The 24,744-nt window shown below is 40.5% G+C and overlaps 1 protein-coding gene across 1 annotated transcript in view; it reads left to right on the forward strand.

Moving 5' to 3' along the window:
- Nucleotides 1-24,744, forward strand: part of LOC135227001 (acid ceramidase-like) — a 291,051-nt gene that overhangs the window by 175,468 nt on the left and 90,839 nt on the right. Inside the window, exons 5-6 of the mRNA XM_064266731.1 lie at nucleotides 13,221-13,414; nucleotides 21,786-21,930. Coding sequence (XP_064122801.1) covers nucleotides 13,221-13,414; nucleotides 21,786-21,930 — 339 coding nt within the window. The remainder of the gene's footprint in view (nucleotides 1-13,220; nucleotides 13,415-21,785; nucleotides 21,931-24,744) is intronic.

The raw sequence follows: 24,744 nt of genomic DNA on the forward strand, positions 1-24,744 counted from the left end.
CGAATCAGAACCTTTGTGTCCGCTGGGGCCTTCCCTTCAAGAGGAAGTTTGAAGCCTCCGGACCACAACCCAGAAACAGGAAGAGGGTCAGGAAGTATCAGCCTTTCCAGACCTCTCAGTCACAGACAGTGGTACAAGCAGTCCGTGTCTCCCAGCTTGGTCAACCTTCAACATCTAAGGCAAGACCACAACAACAGTTGTCCTTGTACAAAGTCAAGCAACTCAACAACCCTCGAGTTCGGCTACATTTGTGACCTCCCCTGCTTTCAACGCTTCGTTTGAAACTCGGAGCCTTTCAAACCTATAATAGGCAAGGAAGAGGCAGTAGAGTAAGAGGAGCTTACCGGCACAGAGCTGGTTCCAGAGCCACCTCTAGGGGCAGAGGTTTCTGAGGAGGCAGAGGAAGTAAGACCTCAATTAACCAATGATTCAGTCCAGGTAGGTGGGAGATTGTACCTCTTCCGGGACCATTTGACCTTCAGTCCATGGGCCCAAAGTATAGTATCGATAGACCTGGGGTGGAGATGGATAAAAGGGCCTCCTCCACCAGTCAGACTCCACCAAATTCCAACGACAGACCTTCTAAATTATGCCAAAGACCTTCTCCAGAAGAAGGCAATAAAGAAGGTCAGACACCTGAAGTTTCAGGGATGCTTGTTCACCGTGCCAAAGAAGGACACGGACAAACGAAGAGTGATTCTGGACTTGTCCCGTCTCAACTCATACATTCAATGCGACAAGTTTCGAATGCTGACCGTTTCACAGGTACGGACCTTACTTCCCCGTGGGGCCGTCACCACCTCTATCGATCTTACAGACGCCTATTATCACGTCCCGATAGCGAGAAACTTTTCTCCCTATCTAGGATTCAAACTAGGAAGACAGGCTTACTCGATCAGAGTAATGCCATTCGGGCTCAATATAGCGCCCAGAATATTCACCAAACTGGGAGAGACAATAGTTCAAGAACTAAGAGCTCAGGGGGTTACTCTAGTAGCTTACCTAGACGACTGGCTTATTTGGTCAGCCAACGACAAGGAATGTCGCAGGGCAACAGCCTAAGTAATAAAATTCCTAGAGTATCTGGGGTTCCAGATAAACAAGGAAAAGTCACGTCTCATTCCAGCGTCTCGCTTTCAATGGTTAGGAATCCAGTGGGATCTAAACACACACAAACTATCTCTTCCGCCAACTAGTGCAAAGAGATAGCGAAAGCTATGAGGCAATTTCTCAAGAACAGACGGGCGTCTCGCCGTACCCAAGAAAGAGTACTAGGTTCACTTCAGTTTGCTTCACTAACAGACCTCTTGTTGAAAGCAAGACTGAAGGATATCAACTGGATATGTCGGAGAAGTGCCAACAGCAGACTCTGAGACAAGATCTTGATTCCGCTGATACTGAGGAAAAGACTACGTCCATGGACGACAATCAAGAGTCTTTCCAAGTCAGTTCCACTCCAGTTTCCCCCACCGTCTCTAGTAGTCCACACAGATGCCTCTCTGAGCGGATGGGTGGGCTATTCTCAACACAAGAAGGTTCAAGGAACATGGTTGACGGTATTCCGCCAGCTTCATATCAACATCCTGGAAGCAATGGCCGTTTTCCTGACCCTAAAAGGATTAGCTCCAGCCAGGAATATTCATATCAGACTAGTCTTGAACAGTGCAGTGATAGTTCACTGCCTAAACAGAGGAGGCTCCAAGTCAAGTCACATAAATCACGTGATGATAGCGATCTTCTCGCTGGCAATGAAACATCATTGGCACCTGTCAGCTACTCACCTGGCAGGTGTACGAAATGTCATTGCCTATTCTCTATCCAGGACAACTCCGCTGGAATCAGAATGGTCTCTGGACGCAAAATCATTCAATTGGATTTGCCTACAGATTCCAGACCTTCAAGTGGACTTGTTCGCCACGGAATCCAACCACAAACTTCCATGTTATGTGGCTCCCAATTTGGATCCTCTAGCTCACGCCACAGATGCAATGTCCATAGACTGGAACAATTGGCAGAAGATTTATCTGTTTCCACCAATAAACTTTTTGATGAAAGTTCTACACAAACTCAGATCTTTCAAAGGGCAGATAGCGTTGGTAGCACCCAACTGGCTGAAGAGCAATTGGTTTCCTCTTCTACTAGAGTTGAAACTCCGCCCCAGAAGGATTCCCAACCCAAAGCTGACTCAGGTGGCACAAACTCAGACTGTGTCAGCTTCCTTAAGAGTTCTGATTGCCCTAACTTTATGGGTTTCATGAAGTTTGCGGCACAGAAAGATGCTAATATTGACCTGCTTAACACATTGTTTATGGAATCAGACAAAAGAGAATCGACACTCCGGCAATATGATTCAGCAGTGAGGAAATTAGCCATCTTTCTAAAAGAATCAGATGCTCAGACAATGACTATGAATCTGGCAATTTCATTTTTTAGAACTGTTCGAAAAAGGTCTAGCCGCTAGTACCATTACTACGACTAAGTCCGCCCTGAAAAAGATTTTTCAGTTTGGCTTTAACATTGATTTAACAGATTCATACTTCTCATCTATACCTAGAGCATGTGCTCGGCTTAGACCAGTAAATCGACCTCATACGGTCTCTTGGTTCTTAAATGAAGTACTCAAGTTAGCCTCAGATACTGATAATGAATCGTGCTCTTATATAACCCTTCTAAGGAAAACATTATTTTTACTGAGCCTGGCCTCAGGTGCTAGAATATCAGAACTGTCAGCTCTCTCTAGAGAACCAAATCATATTGATTTCCTCCCGTCAGGAGAAGTTCTACTTTCTCCGGACCTGAAATTCTTGGCAAAGAATGAAGACCCTCAGAACAGATGGTCTCCATGGAAGATTGTCCCTCTTCCACAAGACCCATCATTATGTCCAGTTATTACATTAAAGTCTTATCTTGACAGGACTTCTAATAAGTCTTCAGGTCCTCTTTTTATTAGAGAGAAAGGTGGAACCATTTCCTTAAAAGGCATCCGACAACAAATTCTGTATTTTATTAAACAAGCTAATCCGAATTCAGTTCCTCGGGTACATGATATCCGAGCAGTAGCTACCTCAGTTAACTATTTTCATCATATGAACTTTGATGATCTCAAAAAGTATACGGGTTGGAAATCCCCGACAGTATTTAAACACCACTATCTAAAGTCTTTAGAGGCCCTTAAATTTTCTGCAGTGGCTGCAGGAAATGTTGTCTTACCTGATACAGCCTAATCATGTAGTTTGTGAAGTTGGATATTATTAATTAGCATTCTTTTCACTATTATTACTTTTTGGTACTCCCTCCCACCTACCTGCCTCGCTTGTGTTCCCTCCCTTCTTGCCTTATTTATTGGACTGGATTGCTTATTGGCCAGCTCCTGTACTTGTACATAGTCCATTATTCATATAACTGTATATTCATTAACTATGTTGAATTTCTTGGTGATGGTATGAACTTGGCGTTTGTTACACCAGTACTCCTGTTTTGGTTTTTGTTAATCTTAGATCATTAAAATTTGATGATAAGGAAAAGTTTTATTTTTCCTTTTTTTATAATTAAGGGATTTTGACGAAGGAAAAATTTATTTCTGGGCAAGGACCTGTGTCGCCCAGTGAAATGCTTCCTTTAGTGTACATTTCTAAGTTAAAATATTGCTATAATTACCAGAGAAAAACTAAAATAGTAATACCAGAGTAAACTGGCTCACTCACCTTTAATAAAGGTGTCGGTATGGTATCTGGGGCGAGTGGAAACCACTACTAGAGGTCCCTTGCCATTTAGTCTCTCCCTTCCTCAATATCCCTCGTCTGCAGAGGAGCCAATCCAAGGCCCCGCTACCCGCTACTACTACAACTAGCGCCTTTGTTTTCATTCCTGAAGATATTACCCAAGCTGGGCCAAATACGATGTGGAAGAAACCGTGGGGTGGGATTTCACTGGGCGACACAGGTCCTTGCCCAGAAATAGATTTTTCCTTCGTCAAAATCCCTTTTCTGGGGCCAGCCTGTGTCGCTCTGTGAAATAGTGCCAGAGAAATGGTCCCACCAGCTTGGAAGAAAAGTGTAGATAACCAATAAATACAGGTAAATTAAAACTCGATTAGAGTTGAATACTATAATGTAGGTATTAATTATTACAATAAACATTAAAACATCAAGCAATTGAAAGTTTCAATGATCCTTAAAACCAACTTATCTACACAAACGGGTTAGATAACCCACCATGGTTCAAATAACACACACCAGTTAACAAAATTTCCACATAGGGACAATAGACACATACAAATATATATACAGTACAAATCATCAATATACGTATACAGAAAGTGCCATCCAAGGTAAAGTATGAACCCGGTAACGACCGAGCTACGGCAAGAATGCTAGCGAGGCAGGTAGGAGAGAGAGAGATGTAAGAGAGACATAGGCTACATAACTACTTATTACTGTTTATGCAGTGTCAGGGGAAACTGTTTCCGGCGGTCACTGCTGGAAATTTAAGGGCCTCTAAAGACTTCAAGTAGTGGCGTTTAAATACTGTCGGAGATTTCCAGCCTGTGTACTTGTTAAGATCATCAAAATTCATATGTTGAAAATAATTCATTGAGGTGGCTACTGCTCTAACATCATGTGCCCTTGGAAAAGATTCCGGGTTAGCTTGTTTTATAAAGTACAAAATTTGTTGTTTAATCCCTTTTAGGGAAATAGTGCCACCTTTTTCCCTAATGAACAGGGGACCTGAAGATATCGGGCAGTCCTGCTTAAATATGCTCTTAGAGAATTAACTGGACATAGGGATGGGTCCTGGGGAAGTGGGACAATCTTCCATGGACCCCATCTATCTTGTGGGTCCTCATTTTTAGCTAGAAATTGACAATCTGGTGAGAGTAGTAATTCTCCTGTAGGGAGAAATTCGATATGATCTGATTCCCTAGATAGGGCCGACAGTTCAGAAATTCTGGCACCTGAGGCTAAACTTATTAGGAATAACACTTTCCTTAAGAGGGTTATATAGTTACATGAGTCATTATTAGTGTCAGAAGCCAATTTAAGGACATCATTTAAAAACCATGAGACCATTCTGGGTCTCTCAGTTGGTCTAAGTCTTGCACAAGCTCTTGGAATGGATGAAAAGTACGAATCTGTTAGATCTATATTGAAACCAAATTGGAAGATCTTCTTAAGTGCTGATTTGGTAGTAGTAATTGTACTAGCTGCTAAACCTTTTTCTAACAAGGTTCTGAAAAAGGTTATGGCCAGATTCGTGGTCATGGTTTGTGTATTTGAGTCCTTTAAAAATATAGCTAGTTTCTTAAGTGCTGAGTCATATTGACGCAAGGTCGATTCCCGTTTGTCAGATTCTAAGAACTGGATGTTCTGAGGATCGATGTTGGCATCTTTCTGAGCTGCAAACTTCATGAAGTCCATAAAGTTAGGGCTTTCTAAATTCCTGAGGAAGCGGACTCAGTCCGCGTTTGCACCAACTGCGTCAGTTTGGGATTGGGAATCCGTTGAGGCCGGAGTCCTAATTCCAACAGTAGAGGGAACCAATTGCTCTTGGGCCAATTGGGGGCTACTAGTGCAATGTGACCCTTGAACGTCCTGAGCTTGTTCAGGACTTTCAGGAGTAGATTCACTGGAGGAAAGAGGTAAATTCTTTTCCATACATTCCAATCTATAGCCATAGCGTCCGTGGCGTAAACCAGAGGGTCCAGGTTGGGAGCCACATAACAAGGAAGTCTGTGGTTCGACTCTGTGGCAAAGAGATCCACCTGAACCCCTGGTACCTATTGACAGATCCATCTGAATGACTCCTTGTCCAACGTCCACTCCGATTCTAGTGGGACGGATCGTGATAGGACATCCGCCACCACGTTCCTCACTCCCGCTAGGTGAGTGGCTGACAGGTGCCATTTGTTCCTGTCTGCCAGGGCAAATATGGCTATCATGACATGGTTCACGTGGCTCGATTTGGAGCCACCCCTGTTTATGCAGTGGACTACTACTGCACTTTCCAATACCAACTTGATATGAGACTTCTTGGCTGGTCGTAGCCTTTTCAGGGTAAGAAACACTGCCATAGCTTCCAGTACATTGATATGAAGCTGGCGGAATGTTAGAGACCAGGTTCCCTGTACCTTTTTGTACTGTGAGTAACCGCCCCAGCCGCTTAGTGAGGCGTCTGTGTGGACCACTAGGGCTGGCGGAGGAAATTGCAAGGGTATTGTCTTTGACAGATTTTTTATTTCCGTCCAAGGGCGGAACCTCATGCGTAAGATCGCCGGAATGGGAGCCATCTTGTCCCGGGATCTTCGGTTTGCTTTCAAGCGCCAAACCCGGTTTATATCCTTTAGTTTGGCTTTCAGTAGAACGTCCGTCACTGATGCAAATTGGAGTGAACCTAGGATTCTTTCCTGGTTCCTCCGGGACGTCTGTTTGTTTTTGAGAAATTGCCTTGTGGCCTTGGCTATTTCTCTTCTCTTCAACGGCAGAATTGAATTCCTAGCCACTGGAGACGTGACTCCGGCGTTAGCCGGGACTTGGTTCTGTTTATCTGGAACCCTAAATGTTCCAGAAACTGAATTACCTTGACCATCGCCTTGTGACATTCTTCGATACTTGTGGCCCATACGAGCCAATTGTCCAGATAGGCTACTAACATTATTCCCTGGGTTCTCAACTCCTGGACTACTGTTTCCGCCAACTTGGTGAATATTCTGGGCGCTATGTTGAGCCCGAATGGCATTACTCTGAAGGAGTAAGCCTTCCTTCCTAGTTTGAAGCCTAGGAATGGGCAGAAGTGTCTTGCTATCGGGACATAATAGTAGGCATCTGTAAGATCTATAGAGGTGGTGACGGCCCCACATGGAAGTAAGGTCCGCACCTGTGAAACGGTCAGCATTTGAAACTTGTCGCAATGAATGAATGAGTTCAGATGGGACAAGTCTAGAATTATTCTTAATTTGTTTGAGTCTTTCTTTGGCACGCTGAACAAGCGCCCTTGAAACTTTAAGTTTCTGACTCTTGATACTACCCTCTTTTGAAGAAGTTCTTGGGTATACTCTACCAATTTTGCTGTTGGTTTTTGGTAAAAGGTGTTGGATGGAGGAGGACCTTGAAGCCAACTCCACCCCAGACCTTTGGTCACAATGCTCTATGCCCAGTTGCTGAACCCCCACCGATGTCGGTAGAGGTACAGCCTCCCTCCTACCTGGGGATTCTCACTGATTTGCTGATGGACGGCCACCCCGTGCTCCCCGGAAGCTTTTGCCCCGGTTGGTGGCTCTTCCGGTACCCCGTTGACGGGAGGGACCCCTAGCTCGGCTGCCTCTAGCGAACCTATTGAGTGCTTGAAATGACTGTGATTCATACGTCGCATTAAAGGCCAGAGAGACTGCAAAGGAGGTCGAAGCCTGAGATTGTTGTGCCGGCTGGGTTAAAAGCACAAACTGCTGTTGCGGCTGTTCTTTGGATGTCGACGGTTGCGGTACTTGGGATAAAGGAACCGCCTGCATCAAAGTCTGTTGGGGAGCCTGGAAGGGCTGGAACTAACTAGGTCTCTTCTTCGATTTGGGATTCGATCCAGTGGACTCGGGTTTCCGTTTGGACACGAGTCCCCATCGAATTTTCAGGCTCTGGTTGACCATAGACGCTTCAAACAGAACCTCGTTCACAGCAGAGGCGGGGAAGAGGTCCGTGCCCCATATGGATGAGGCGATCAGCTTATTAGGTTCATGGCGGATAGTGGCTTCCGCCAGAACATGCTTCCGACAGTTACGCCGAGCTACCATGAAGTCATACAAGTCACATTGCATTGTATGCAGTAGTGACTTGGCCATGATTTTAAATAGCGTCTCTTGTCCGTAGATAAGAGACGCCACCTCAGTCATAGTCAGCGAACTGAGGGACCTGCTGAGCCTCATCCTAGCGTCGTATTCAGCTTGAATCAGGGCTTCTGATAGTCTAGGCAACCTCTCGCTGAACAGCGTGTTACCGCAGTCCGGCTTGAGCTTGCCCACTGAGAAAGTGGCAGGAGCATCCAAATAGTACTCCGCTGATCAGGGGAGCAGAAGGGAAGTCGGATCCGTCTCCCGGAGCTGAGGCATAGGCTCGTCTTTCAGGACTGCCTGGACTGTTGCCTCTGTCACTTTGGAGATGAATGGCAACGGGGTGTCCTCGTTTACAGTGAAGATTGTAAACGGGCTCTTGAATGCAGTGACTTTTGTGTTTACACATTCCCATTCATCTAGGTTCCGGCACCAAGCTTGTTGGGCTGGATCCCGGGGGAGGATTACTGTATCCTTCGGGACTTTATCCTCCCTGCTCATGGCAGCATCCGTTTGACGGACATAGCCAATGAAAGGGGGCTGGAGTCCCTCAGGATAGAACTCGAAGTCCTCTAGCCTTCGAGTTCCACAAACCTCAATAGTCAGCATACCCTCTGTGAACAGAGCGTGTGCTGCTACCCTCCATGGGTTGTTTGGTTTAAATGGAGGGAGATTGGATGAGTCCGGCATCAGCAATGCATGAGTAGCTTGGCCAGACTATGCCTGTCCTGCTGACATACTGTCTCGGAGACCAGACATCATGTTTTCCTGGGCTACTATCCTCTCCGACAAGGATTGGATAGTTTGGCCCGATGCTTCCAGTGTGTTGGACAGCTGGGCAAACATTTCTTGGAACTTGGACTGGACCAAGTCCCCAACCATGTTGCCCATCCGCTGCATGATGCTATCCGAGAATGGATCAGGGTCAAAGGAGGGAGGCTGAGCCTTCTCTTTAGGAACCTTGGTCCTCGACCCCTTTGGTGGGGGAGTGACCTTTGGCTTGACTGTCCCAGGGTTATGAGCCGGTGGCATAGTGACAATCTTCGTTCCTGACCTTTTTGGCAGGGACTTTTGTTTAGACTTGCAGTCCGTCTTGCTTTTAACTTTAGGGACCGCCGATGAAGACTTCGGTCTGACCGACTGAAGTCTATCGGCAAACCCCTGGAAGGAAGTAGAAGTGGAAGGGGAAGAAGCCAAGGATGGGCTCAAGGACAACCCTTGACCCCCTACAAAACCTGCCTCGCTACCACTCTTACCATTGCCCATGTCGTCGATAGCCATGGGCTCGCGGTCCCCATGACTTCCTCTGCGATGCCTTCCTCCGTCGGGAGTGCGACTACTTCCTGGATCTTGGCGATCAGGGGAGCGGCCACTTCAGGGTCCACCACGGATCCTTTCTTCACCCCTGGGAAGATAAGGGTGGCCATGTCCTGGGACAGGATGTAGGGTTGTCCCTTGGCGGAGTTCCGTCCAAACCCGCAAACCCATGCCTTCAGGGTGGATAAAGCCTGTGCTCCCTGTAAGAAGGGTTATTATTAATACTTAACACTAGAGATAGACTTAACCTAGTATCATAGTGTATATTAAAGAATATTGATTCTCATTGTATCATTATGTTGAGACCGAAGTGTTACATACCTCGGAAGTGGCTTCATTAACCAAAGTGTAGCAGATAATGCAGTTCTCGTGGTGCCAGACCACGTAATCCTCCAGGGTTCCTGGAGAATGGCGTTACACCCTCCTCCAGACAACAGGTAACCTGTAAGTCAAATGATACATGAGTATCATCAACAACCTTTCGGAGCAGGTCCGTGGTTGCGTGTGGTACACTATTACTGCCGGAGTAACTCCGGCATCAGCATATATCATGCACGATAACATGTCACCCTGTTACTACTAGCTCTGGCGCCCCGTGTATACTCATAAGAACCTCCTAGGCAGATAATGGGAACTAAGAATGACTCCACTGCAGCTCCGGCGACGCCGGAGCTACAAAATCTGACCGATTAAGTGGACTCAAGCTGTCCTCCACGTGCCGGAGTAAGGGATATAGCCCAAATTCAGATACAGGGTGAAGAGCGAGATATAACAGGGTGGGATAGTTAAATACCTGGCGGAGTTGAAGACTCCGCCTGTGTAAATAACTGGGTATAGTAAGATAAGAACTTACAACAGAATGTGGATGTTATATTATGTATAACAAAGCAAGCATGCAAAATGTAATCCCATAGACAGGCCGGAGCCTTTCACATACCCAAAGAAGCATAGCTATCCCGAGGTCGGGTCTGGCTTGCGCCGGAGTCCTGAGGCCGCCGGAGCTGGGTGGGAAGAGGTGGGCTTCATAGATAGTGAGAGGGATACACTACCTAGTGGGTCCGGGTGTGTCCCACTCCCCCGTGCCTGGTGGCCAGCCATGGCTCGGTCAAGCAGGGTTTCCCCCCTACACAACTAGCAGCGCGGCAGAGTACGGCAGGCCTGCTCACCTAGTGTACCCCCCCAGTGAACCCCCCCCTCCCCCATGGATGACTCGGATGGCTATCTGAGGTAGCGTGAGCGAGTCGTCACTCCACCGAAGTGGGTGAGTGAGGGGTGGGTGGGAGGACTGAGAGGGGTAGGTAGGAGGGTGGCTTGTACGCGGTCGACTGGAGACACTCTCAGCTGGGTGAACAGACACGCAGTGTGAGAGGCCAGTCGATCCAAGAAGACCTATAGGCCCACTAGGTGCCGGCTACAGGAAAGTAACACATAACATAAATATCCTGTCCTAAGACGGGGGGAAGGAGCGAAATAAATATGGAGCGAGAGAGAAAGGAATGGTCCTTGAGAAACTAGGTTAAGCAAAATCCAATGATGGAAATGCTAGCCTAGAAACTCAGAGCGGCTTAGCCTAGATGCCATAACAAATGTTCGAGGGGCAAACGGCCAGGGTGGCTCAAGGACGGAAAGGGCTATGTAGGAACTAAGGTCCTTCCGTATAAGGTAATCGAGTCTAAAGATCCTATCTTACTGAAAAACTAGGGTTGATATGACAACCTCCATGCAAGAAAGGAAGGCGTACGCCACGACCGAAAGCATGCGGTTCGGAAGTAGGCTATCCCCCGTGAACGGACTAATAAAATAAAACACGTCAATGGCAAATGCATCTCAACTTAAATAAATAGGGTACTGCTCAAGTGCAATCGAGACCAATTAGTATGGGAGACCACTTGGTGCAAGAAAGCAGGGAATCATCACACGGCTGGCGAGCCAAGAGAAGGCGGCACGGGAACGGCAACGCACGTGCTACCGCTCTCACATATAACCTAAGATAACTTGGCTTAACATGCCAAAAACTGTCTCAAAATGATCTCAAACATTAAACGCAGTACTTAACTTGGATGCAGAAGCCTGACGATCCATGATGATGAAACAGAAGGATACATCCAGACGAAAAACACAGCACAAGGAAAGAACGCGTGTGGCGTGAACGGTGCTATCGAAAGGAATGAAAACAAAGGCGCTAGTTGTAGTAGTAGCGGGTAGCGGGGCCTTGGATCGGCTCCTCTGCAGATGAGGGATATTGAGGAAGGGAGAGACTAAATGGCAAGGGACCTCTGGTAGTGGTTTCCACTCGCCCCAGATACCATACCGACACCTTTATTAAAGGTGAGCGAGCCAGTTTACTCTGGCAATACTACTTTAGTTTTTCTCTGGTAATTATAGCAATATTTTACCTTAGAAATGTACACTAAAGGAAGCATTTCACGGAGCGACACAGGCTGAGCCCAGAAATAAATGTTTTAGTCTTATTCTAGATCTCCCAAGCTTGTATGGCTGATTCTCTGTTACTCTTTCACTGGGTGACACAGGCCAATTCCAGAAAAGGGATTTTGACAAAGGAAAAATCTATTTCTGGGTGAAAGCCTGTGTTGCCCAGTGAACCCATCCCTCTCTTTTCCTTTCACCACCCTTTAGCTGGCCCAAGCTTGGTGCGTATTCAGGAATGTAGTTCTTGGCAGAAGAAGCAGGGACGAGCGGAGGGGGATCGTTGTAACGGCTCCTCTCTGGTGAGGGATTTTGAGAGAGGAAAGACTATTTGGCTGAAGGTGATCGATCCAGAGGTAGTAACTCTGGCATTTCTATATAGCTTTTTTCTCTGGTATATTTAGCAATTATTTATACCTTGAAATGAGTGTTATAAGGTACTTTCACTGGGCGACACAGGCCTTCACCCAGAAATATATTTTTCCTTTGTCAAAATCCCTTTTATGGTAGCTGCTCTGAGTCCTCAAAGCCACCCAGTTCCTTTGACGAAAAGGCATGGGACTGGAGTGAATATTTGTCTTGCACATACCGGGTGTGTGATAAGGAAAATAGCCATCATACATGCTGTTGTACATCTTTGGAAGTAGGATGACAGGAAAACCAAGGTGGTTGCTGTAAACAGGAGATAGAGCCCTTTTGTCTTGAGTTTTTTATAGTCTATCGCTGTGCCAACAACCATCATTCCGGCTGAGAGCAACTTATAAGAAAAGTCTTTGAGGTTAGTTGGACTGTCTTATGGATCCCTGGGGTGACCAAAGATTGTAACTCCTTCTTAGAGAACAGACAACAGCTATGTTATCGAAAGTGAGAGGTAAAGGACAGCTTACACTATTGACTAAAACAACAAGGAAACTGACAAGATTTTGTTCTTGGTTGAAACCTATGGTGGTTCGTAAGTTCCATCCATCAAGTCATGGGTGAGACTAAGATATCCTGTGATGTCATCCCAAGTTTTTTTGTTAAGTGTGATTGATTTTCTCTCAATGTTATACTATTCCAAAACTACCGTTTTTTAATTACATCAGTGAGCAATAAGTATTCTGTGGATTAAGGTGTGATACATACTCTCTACTAGTGCCAGTTTATCATATAAAATTTTATCGTCTGAGCCTTAGCTTTTTAAGCATAAATGTATTTAGCAATTGCAAATTATTGTAATACAGCCTCTACTATTATAACATCAGAGTTGATAAAAGTACACAGAGACTATATATAACACTTTTTTTCCCTTCTGGGGGAAAAGTTCTTGCTAAATGTGTTTTTTCTTTTGGCTATCATTTATAATTTAATGTGGATGGTACAGAAAAATTCGACCAATTTTGTAGTGCTGTTTCTGTGATTTATGTTAACAATAGTGAGGGAAGCCTTTGATATTCATTAAATTAAGAAAGGAAGATGTACTCAGTTGCTATTGGCTCCTAGGCATCATTTTTATTCTTTTCACTTGCAAAAACCTTATTTGTCACTCTTGAGTTGTGTTAATTTGTAGGTTATCCTTCCGTCATTTCATTGAGCCATGTGCCAAGTACGTACTACTATGTTATTGTTGAGGTTTTTACCTAATTCTCACTATTCAAATAATTTCTATTTTTCTCTGTAGGTTGCTGCCTCATTGCCTCATCCGTATGATGAAGAAATAATTGGTATAGCAAAGGCTGCAGATATGCCAGTGTCTGAAATCACCTTGTACAACATATTTTATGAAGTATTTACCTTCTGTACTTCAATTATAATGCAAGATCCTGATGGAAACCTCTATCATGGTCGTAATTTGGATTTTGGTCTCTTTATGGGGTAGGTTCTTCTAAAGGCTTAGATTCTAACACTCATGAATATAATTTTATCTAAGTGTGCACTAAACTTAAAAGTAATACCCCAATTTATTGAACTTAATTACTTAACCACCATGTGTTTATGATGAGTTTTTGCTAGCTACTATTTTGTATGTGATATAGTTTTAGATAAACCTCCTAAATTGAATGTTAGGTATAAAGAACATGTTTGTTTTGGTTAGGAACTATTATGTGGAATTGAACAAAAAATATCTAGAAAATATTCAGGTGCTGACCATAGCAGTGTAGAGTTTTTGTTATCTATTTGAAATCTATACCCCAAAGATTCTGATGAATTGTGCTACTGTATGTAGTATACCATATTGATATTCCATGTGTTTTGCTTAACAGTCATAGAAAGATTTTCCTAGTTTTAGGAGTAGCATACAATTCTTTAAGGTTTTGTATAGTGTGGATTACATACTTATTCCTGGATTATCTTCCTTTCTATATAAGTGGATAACATTAAGGTGGTAAACCTCCACACATCTGAAATACAAAAGTTGCCGAGATATCCTAACAAATTACCTATATTGTATGAAAAAATATTGAGTCGTGCTGCTTATTCAATCAGTAGCAGTTAAAGAAATAAAAAATTTTGTTAGAATTTTTAAGAAGTATAGATTACAGTAATGTAACTTCTCTCATTATAATTTTTTATACATATATGGAGAGGAATAAATGATTATGCAGTAGGTTCACAAGAAATTACAATATCAAAGTTTATCTTAGAAGAATTTCTTTAATGATAGAGATCCCATGAGTGTTTGTTAAAGACAGGTAATATTACAGTAGCATGTCAGTTGCTTATATCATTTGAATATCACTATAAACTTATTTCAACCATTTTTATTAAGGGAAACCCAAGTCTTGGATAACAGTTACTGAGAAATATATATATAATATATAATAGATATATATATATATATATATATATATATATATATATATATTATATATATATTATATATATATATATATATATATATATAGATATATATATTATATCATATATATATATATGATATATATATATATATATATTATAGATATATTATATACTATATATATATATATATAAATACAGTGGTGCCTCGAGATACGAAATTAATCCGTTCCGAGGCGGCCTTTGTATCATGAGTTTTTCATGTCTTGAACTGCATTTTACATGTAAAATGGCTAATCCATTCCAAGCCCTCCAAAAACACCCCAGTAAATTTCATAATAAAGCTAAATTGACCTATAAACAATGAAATACAACAACAATTTGGACCATTCAATACCTAACTTAATACGTACTAGTAGTACTAATATGTATGTACCTGTAAATAAAGTGTATTTGTGTACATGGTATACAAGAGATACTGTATGTACATACGTACTTATGTAGTTAAATGTGGAAGCTTACCTTTCGAGTGAGGCTATCTCCGAAAGTGGCGACAGAGGAGGAGGACAAACGGCAGAAAACTTCTTATAGTACATACACTTAACCTTACGAAACACATGAAAAAATGTCAGGAAAAGATAAACTAAAGTTTACGAAACACATTAACAAAACTGTAACACTTAACTTTACAAAAAAACTTAAAATTAAATTTTTTTTTCTTTTTTTATTTTTACATTTTTTTTTACTTTTTTTACATTACTTTTTTTACAAAATTTCAATTTCTTCACCACTTTCAACTTTCAGTTTTTTCGTAGTATCACTTGGTTCTTCCTTTTTGCTTACTCCTACTAAAGGCCTCTTTAAAAAATAACTATCCAAGGAAGATTGCTTCTGCCTGCTTTTGACAATGTTCCTGAAACGACCTTTGTAAGCCTTTTCGGGGTGTCTCTTTTCTACGAATGATTGCACCTTATGAAAAGCAGCTAGAGCATCCTTAATTTCTGCCGTTGTCATAGCGTCGTTGTCCTCCTGCTCGCCGCTGCTAGAGAACTCTTCTTGAACGACGTTATGTTGCATGGCCTCCAACTCCTTCAGGTCATCCGTTGTAAGCTCCTCTTGGTGCTCCTCGAGAAGATCATTGATGTCGTCCTCGTCGACGACCAGCCCCATGGACTTGCCGAGTGCAACGATCTCGTCAAGTTCTGGTTGTGAAACAGTTTCAGGATCGTCAACTGTTCCTGAATCTGCAGCACTAGCTTCGCCCACGTCAAATCCCTTGAATTCTCGGGTGGATGCAGCATCAGGCCAGAGTTTCCTCCACGAAGAATTCAAGGTTCGCCTCGAAACCTCCTGCCAAGCTTGATCGATGAGTCGGATGCATATGACGATGTCAAAATGCTCCTTCCAAAATTCACGCAAGGTGAGGTTTGTGGTATCGGTGATGCCGAAAAATCTCTTAAAAAGATGTTTCATATACAGCTTCTTGAAGTTCGATATCACTTGCTGGTCCATGGGCTGGAAGAGAGGGGTGGTGTTAGGCGGAAGATAAAGAACCTTGATAAACGAATACTCCGGTAGGATATCTTCCTCGAGGCCAGGAGGGTGAGCAGGGGCATTGTCCAACACCAGCAGAAATTTCAGAGAGAGGCGCCTCTCTTCCAAGAATTTCTTCACTGTTGGGCCGAAACACAGATTTACCCACTCGATGAACAAAAGTCTCGTTACCCAGGCTTTTGCATTAGCCCTCCACATCACTGGAAGCTTCTCCTTAAGCACTTTGTGGGCCTTGAAGGCTCGAGGAGTCTCCGAATGATAGACAAGTAGGGGCTTCACCATGTAATCCCCACTGGCGTTCGAACAAAGTGCGAGCGTAAGCCTGTCTTTCATAGGCTTATGCCCGGGTAGCTTCTTCTCTTCCTCCGTGATGTACATCCGAAGAGGTATTTTTTTCCAAAAAAGGCCAGTCTCATCGCAGTTGAAGACTTGCTGAGAACTGTAGCCTTCGTTGAGCGTCATCTCATCAAACGTCTTAATAAAGGCTTCGGCCGCTTTCGTGTCCGAGCTGGCCGCCTCCCCATGCCGCACCACCGAATGGATACCATTCCGTTAATGGAATTTCTCAAACCACCCATGAGAAGCCTTGAAGCCTGAGGTTGATGTCGATGTCCCTTCTCCTCCGTCGTCTTCAGCCTGGGCAATCAAATCACCGAAAATAGCGCTGGCCTTGTGGGAGATTGTCGTCTCCGTTATTGTATCACCAGCGATTTCTTTGTCTTTTATCCAGACAAGAAGCAGCCTTTCCATCTCATCATGCACGTGGCTCCTCTTGCTGGACAAAATAGTTACGCCCTTGGAAGGTGTAGCTGCTTTGATGACATCCTTCTGCTTAAGGATGGTGCCTATTGTCGACGGATTTCGGCAGTATTCCTTGGCGATCACACTCAATCGCTTACCAACTTCATATTTTTTAATGATCTCCATCTTTGTCTCCAAAGAAAGCATCCTCTTCTTTCCTACTTCAACTTTCTTGGGACCCATGACTACGTATATGCTGTACGTAATTAACCCTCTTACGCCGACTGGACGTATTTTACGTCGACATTTTTTGTCTCCCGTGTGCCGACTGGACGTATTTTACGTCGACTTACAAAAGTGTTTTTTAAAATTCGCGGAAAAATACTTATACGGCCTACCAGCCTAAAACTTTTGAATCACACGCCCTTGGGGGATGCTGGGAGTTCACGGATCAAGGTGTTGTTTTGTTTACAATCGTTACGCAGGCGCGCAAGCGCGAATTTCTTTCTTGCCTGAAAAAAAAAAAAAAAAAAAAAAAAAAAAAAAAACACTAAAAAGTATCTGTGACACATCTCGGAAATTATTTTGTCACTTTGACATAATTTTTGTACCATTGTAAATTAGCCGTTACATGAAGTATTATATATGAAAATGTGCGCATTTTTATGTAGAATACAACAATAAAATACTCATGATTGTAGCTTTTATCAGTTTTGAGATATTTTCATATAAATAACGATAATTGCCAAAATTTCAACCTTCGGTCAAATTTGACTCAACCGAAATGGTCGAAAAACGCAATTGTAAGCTAAAACGCTTATATTCTAGTAATATTCAATCATTTACCTTAATTTTGCAACTAATTGGAAGTCTCTAGCACAATATTTAAATTTATGGTGAATTTATGAAAAAACTTTTTCCTTACGTCCAGATCCTGCGCGGTAAACCGGTAACTCTTCCGAAAAAAAATCATACATGCTATTGTGGTAATGTTTGCACCATTTTAAAATTAGCCGTTATATAAAGTTTTTTATATATGGAAATGTGCGCAATTTCATGCACAATACTACTAAAACACCCATGGTTGTAGCTTTTATCAGTTTTGCAGATATTTTCATATAAATAACGTTAATTGCCAAAATTTCAACCTTTGGTCAACTTTGACTCTACCGAAATGGTCGAAAAACGCAATTGTAAGCTAAAACGCTTATAATTTAGTAATATTCAAGCAATTACCTTCATTTTTCAACAAATTGGAAGTCTCTAGCACGATATTTCGATTTATGGTGAATTTATGAAAAAAATAACTTACTTTACGTCCGCAGCGGTAACTCTTCCGAAAAAAATCCTACGTGCGATTGTGGTAATGTTTGCACCATTTTAAATTAGCCGTTACATAAAGTTTTATATATGAAAATGTGCGCAATTTCATGTAGAATACAACTAAAAATAATTGAAGGATGTAGCTTTTCTCATTTTTGAAATATTTGCATATAAATCACGATAAATAGAAAAAAAACCACGTTCGGTCAACTTTGACTCTACCGAAATGGTCGAAAAACGCAATTGTAAGCTAAAACTCTTACAGTCTAGTAATATTCAGTCATTTATCTTCATCTTGAAACAAATTCGAAGTCTCTAGCAAAATATTTAGATTTATGGTGAATTTAAAAAAAATCTTTACTTCCCTCTGCGCGCGGATTCTCCGCCACGCCACACATCTCCGAAATACGTACGTCCCATTCTCGGAATATTTACTCCATTTCATATTAGGCATTTCATAGAGTTTTATATATGAAAATGTGCGCAATTTCATGTAGAATCAAACGAAAAATATTGAAGGTTGTAGCTTTTCTTTTTTCCGAAATAATTGCATATAAAAAAAATATATATATATAAAAATTCGACATTTGGTCAACTTTAACTCGTCAGATATGGTCGAAAACTGCAATTGTAAGCTAATACTCTTACAGTATAGTAATATTCAATCATTTGTCTTCATTTTGAAAGAAATTGGAAGTCTAAGACAATATTTAGATTTATGTTGAATTTTTGAAAAAAATATTTGTTTACGTCCGCGCGTTACGAATTCATGCATTATTTTGTGATAATATTTTCTCTGTGTTGCTTTTATTGTTTTACAATGTGTTATATACCAAAATGATCGCAATTTAGTGTACATTACAACGAAAAAAAAGTAACTTGTTACCTTTAACCGTTTTGCGCACAGCGCGATTTGAATACAATTATATATGAAATTTCGTTTTTGCTCTATCATATATCGCATTATTTATATATGATAATGATAATTTTTTTCATTTCTGATGGTTGCATACTAAACTTCAGGCAATGACAAAAAAAGGAGCCAAAAATGAACTCATAATCTTGAAAACTAAGCGCGCTGTGATTTTTTGAAAAAAATATTTTTTCCGCTTCCGCGCTCACTCTGAAACCCCTCCGGCACACGGGAGACAATTTTTTATTTACCGCTCCGGCGTAAGAGGGTTAAGTTATGTAGTACGTATACATATGAAGTAAAGTTCTCACACAACACGATAAAGTAGTACTACAACAAAATCACCAACGAATTAACATTAATAAACGAAATCGTATAGAACGAACGAATTCCGCGTGCTTACGATACTGATGATGCCGCGAAGTGGCCGAAAAAGCAAGCCACTGCGTAGATGCATGATGGGATCATGGGAGAGTTGCTGACCAATAGGAGAGCAGGAGCAGGATCTTATGGCGGTGACTAGCATTAGGAACCAATGGGAGAGCAGGAAGATGGTGGCGAGTCTACTCAGTTGGCAGCGCGCGAGTTTTAAAATTGTTATCGGTGGTCCAGGCAAATCTCGGACTTTACAGCAACAACCTTTCATATATTGAACAATTTTTGTATGTAGAGCCACAAAAATCTTTGTATTTGCTTTCGTATCTCAAGTTTTTCGTAAGTTGAGCCTTTTGTATCTCGAGGTACCACTGTATATATATACATATATATAATATTTATATCTATATATATATATATAGATATATATATTATTATATATATATATATATATATATATATATATATATATATATATATATATATATATATATATATATATATATATATATATATGTTAAGAATTATCTATTGTAGAAGGGAAACAAAGACTCCAATAGGGTAGAGAGGTCAGCTTTGTTGAAATTAATTATCTTTATTTCCTTTATGCTGTACAATTCTGCAATTTGTATTAAAGAGACATTGGAATATCCAGTGTCTTAGTTTTAGGTTTGGGTATAAAATAAAGTACTAATAAAGTATTAGTACACTTAAAAAGGCCCCAACAAATAATAGTCGCACATGAAAATGATCATTCTTGTCAGCAAATTGTTAACTCATTTGTTCAGTTATCTTAGGGCAAAAAATTTATAATTGCAAGACAATTATTTGTATTATAAAAGATTTAGTCACTTGTTAATTTATTCTGTTCAATTTTCACTAGTGCTCCTGTAGATAACCAAAAGATTTTCTTAATGAGGGGAAAATAGTATTAAGATAAAGGGAAAAAGGTTAAGCCAGATGGGAAGAAACCAAAGCAAGTGAAAAAGGGTAACAGCAAAGTAATCGGGGCCAAAGGGATGTCCTGCAAAGACTGTCATTACAGTGAGTAACACAAGACATAGGGCCCGTAAGTTCCTACTCTGTGTAGATGGGAAATCTTAGTTAAAACTTGATGATGGATCTAAAAAGATGGCTTCAACTTTTTCTCAGATTTCTTCAAACTTTTTTGTCAAATCTTAATGGAGTTACTATATTGCTTTCATATATATCGGCAGGGGTTCCGCTCTCGGCCGGGTATTGCTAAGCAAAAACTGCCATTAACCAAAACCTGTCGATTTATAGAGCTTATGATGCCAAGTTTCAGTTCACACACACACACACATATATAATATATATATATATATATATATATATATATATATATATATTATATATATATATATAATAATATAATATCTATATATATATATATATATATATATATTAGTAAGTATTATATATATAATATATATAATATATATATATATATATATATATATATATATATATATATATACAGGCAGTCCCCGGATTATGGCGGGGTTCCGTTCTTGAGACGCGTTGTAACCCGAAAATCGTCATAAGCTGGAACTTCACCAAAAATGCTCAGAAAACCTTACTTTTAATGCTTTGGGGGCATTGAAAACTATGTAAACTACATTCTTATTGCATTTTGCATAAAAAAACTTCAAATATTGATTATTTTGCATTTTTGGTGTCATAGTGTCAGATATAATATATATCATCACCATCATCAGCCATTGTTGTTAGTCCCACCACTGTGTGACAAGCGGCCTCAGACATGTTCTTTTACTCTCGTTCTGTGGTCTCTCTGTGCCATTTTATATATATATATATATATATATCTATATATATATATATATATATATATATATATATATATATATATATATATATATAATATATATATATACATATGCATATGCATATAATAGCCAGTTTTTCCACCAAAATCTGATTATCAGTGCCCATAACCGAAGGGTGATTTTCAGTTAACGTTGATTTTCGCTTATTATTAAGCTGTGAGAACAAAACCTCGCTAATAACCGGACTGCCATATATTTATACAGACAGTCCCTGGGTTACGACGGGTTCAGCTTACGATGTTCCAAGGTTAAGGCGCTTTTCAATTATATTCATCAGAAATTATTTTCAGGATTACGACGCCTACAACACTCATCTGGCAGAAGAAATATGACACCAAAAATGCAAAATAATCAATATTTGAAGGTTTTTTGGATGAAATATGCAATAAGAATGCAGTTTACATAGTTTTTAATGCACCCAAAGCATTAAGAGTAAGGTTTTCTTAGGATTTTTTATGACGTTCCAGCTTACGATGGTTTTCAGGTTACAATGTGTCTCAAGAACGGAACCTCCGTCATAACCCGGGGACTTCCTATATATGTGTTTGTGTGTGTATGCTTATTTATATAGATTTACAATTGTACATAAGCATACGTATATACATAGTACTCTTATATTTTATGATTAAATTTCTCCTTTTGCTGATTACTAAAGTCTTTGCTGTTTTTACAGATGGGATCCCAAAAAGCATGTATGGCGTGTGGCTGAATTATTAAAACCTCTTGTTGTCCAGCTCAAATGGCAAAAAGGTGGAAAGACTGTATATGAGTCCATTAATTATGCTGGCTATGTGGGCGTTCTTACTGCTGTAAAGCAGGTAAGTTTCAGTTGAAGCATTTTTATTAATACTTATGATTTATTAGGTTATATAATTTATCACATTTTCCTATTTTTCATGGTATTGTTTTTACAATAAGTTTTACTAGGCCAGAACTCCTTGTTGACAGCTAACTCCATAATATCTGTTTATTACATCAAGATTTAGTTTTCCTAGTAAGCAGCTAATTTTGGATGATTTTCTTGGTAGGTAGACCAATATTTTGTCTATCACCCTCTGTAAATAATAACTGGAGGGTATTAAATCGTACAATTTGGTTTTTGTAGACTTTTTCCAACAAAATTTTGTCTCAGGTTTTGTAAGTTTCCTCAGATTATGTACGTTCAGAAACACTCCTTCCGGGGCCCACCGTGTGACCGGGCCCCATACTGAGGGCCCAAATAAAGCATCTTATCTTCTTACATAACCCATTCTGCCTTTGTTTCTCATTGAATGAGCATCACCTCGCACACAGTACGCACCACCGCACATTCGTTGTGTTTTATGATATTTTTGCTAGTGATACTAATTGCAAACAAGCCATCATGGGGCCAAAGAAAGTTCCAAGTGCCAGCCTTTTGGTAAAAAAGGCCAGCAATACTGTAGAATTTAAGAAAGAACTAGTAGCAAAGTATGAAAGTGAGGCACATGTTGGTATCTCGCTAGGATGTACAGCAAGTCAGCATCAACAATCAGCTCTATCCTACAAAGAAACATTAAATTAAGGCAGCTGATGTTGCGAAAGGGGTCACTTTATTAACAAAACAGAGACTGCAACTAGTGGAAGACATAGAAAAGCTTTTGTTATTGTGGATAAATGAAAAACAATTAGTGGGGGATAGGTGTCTGAAGCGATCATTTTTTAAAAGGCTAGGGTGTTGCATGCTGATCTAAGTAAGAAAATGGCAACAACAACTGTTAGTGATTTCAAGGCCAGGAGACGCTGGTTTGAAAAATTAAAAAAGCATACAGGGATACATAGTGTTTTACAGCAAGGGGAGGCTGTAAGTTCAGACAAATGTGCTGCCGAAGAATTCATTCAGGAATTCAAGGAATATCTTGAGGCTAAAGGATTCCTCCCTCAACAGGTCTTCAATTGTGATGAAACAGGCCTGTTTTGGAAAAAAATGCCAAAGAGGACCTACATACTCAGGAAGAAAATTCATTGGCAGGGCACAAGCCTGTGAAGGACAGGCTAACTCTTGTTCTGTGGAAACACCAGTGGGGATTTCAAAGTGAAAGTCCCAACTGGTGTATCACTCTGAAACTCCCTGAGTGTTTAACCCTCTTACGCCGACTGGACGTATTTTACGTCGACATTTTTTGTCTCTCGTGTGCCGACTGGACGTATTTACGTCGACTTACAAAAGTTTTTTTTTAAATTCGCGGAAAAATACTAATATGCCTACCAGCCTAAAACTTTTGAATCACGCGCCTTGGGGGATGCTGGGAGTTCACGGATCAAGGTGTTGTTTTGTTACAATCGTTACGCAGGCGCAAGCGCGAATTTCTTTCTTGCCGCACTAAAAAAGTATCTGTGACACATCTCGGAAATTATTTTCGTCACTTGACATAATTTTTGTACCATTGTAAATTAGCCGTTACATGAAGTATTATATATGAAAATGTGCGCATTTTTATGTAGAATACAACAATAAAATACTCATGATTGTAGCTTTTATCTGTTTTGAGATATTTTTATATAAAAACTAACGATAATTGCCAAAATTTCAAACCCTTCGGTCAACTTTGACTCTACCTGAAATGGTCGAAAAAATGCGAATTGTAAGCTAAAAACGCTTATATTCTAGTAATATTCAAGCATTTACCTTCATTTTGCAACCAAATTGGAAGTCTCTAGCACAATATTTTGATTTATGGTGAATTTATGAAAAAAATAACATTTTCTTTACGTCCGCACGGTAACTCTTCCGAAAAAATCATACGTGCGATTGTGGTAATGTTTGCACCATTTTAAATTAGCCGTTACATAAAGTTTTTATATATGAAAATGTGCGCAATTTCATGTAGAATACAACCAAAAATAATTGAAGGTTGTAGCTTTTTCTCATTTTTGAATATTTGCATATAAATCACGATAAATAGAAAAAACCAACGTTCGGGTCAACTTTGACTCTACAAAATGGTCGAAAAACGCAATTGTAAGCTAAAACTCTTACAGTCTAGTAATATTCAGTCATTTATCTTCATCTTGAAACAAAATCGAAGTCTCTAGCAAAATATTTAGATTTATGTGAATTTAAAAAAAAAAATCTTTCCTTCCCTCCGTGCGCGGATTCTCCGCCACAAATCTCCGAAATGCGTACGTCCCATTCTCGGAATATTTGCTCCGTTTCATATTAGGCATTTCATAAAGTTTTATATATGAAAAATGTGCGCAATTTCATGTAGAATAAAACGAAAAATATTGAAGGTTGTAGCTTTTCTTATTTCCGAAATAATTTCATATAAAAATATATATATAAAAAAAAATCGACATTCGGTCAACTTTAACTCGTCAGATATGGTCGAAAACTGCAATTGTAAGCTAATACTCTTACAGTATAGTAATATTCAATCATTTGTCTTCATTTTGAAAGAAATTGGAAGTCTCTAGGACAATACTTAGATTTATGGTGAATTTTTGAAAAAAATATTTGTTTACGTCCGCGCGTTACGAATTCATGCATTGTTTTGTGATAATATTTTCTCTGTGTTGCTTTTATTGTTTACAATGTATATACCAAAATGATTGCAATTTAGTGTACATTACAACGAAAAAAAGTAACTTGTTACCTTTAAACCGTTTTGCGC

This window comes from Macrobrachium nipponense, chromosome 15 (genome assembly GCF_015104395.2).
Source record: "Macrobrachium nipponense isolate FS-2020 chromosome 15, ASM1510439v2, whole genome shotgun sequence".
Lineage (NCBI taxonomy): Eukaryota > Metazoa > Arthropoda > Malacostraca > Decapoda > Palaemonidae > Macrobrachium > Macrobrachium nipponense.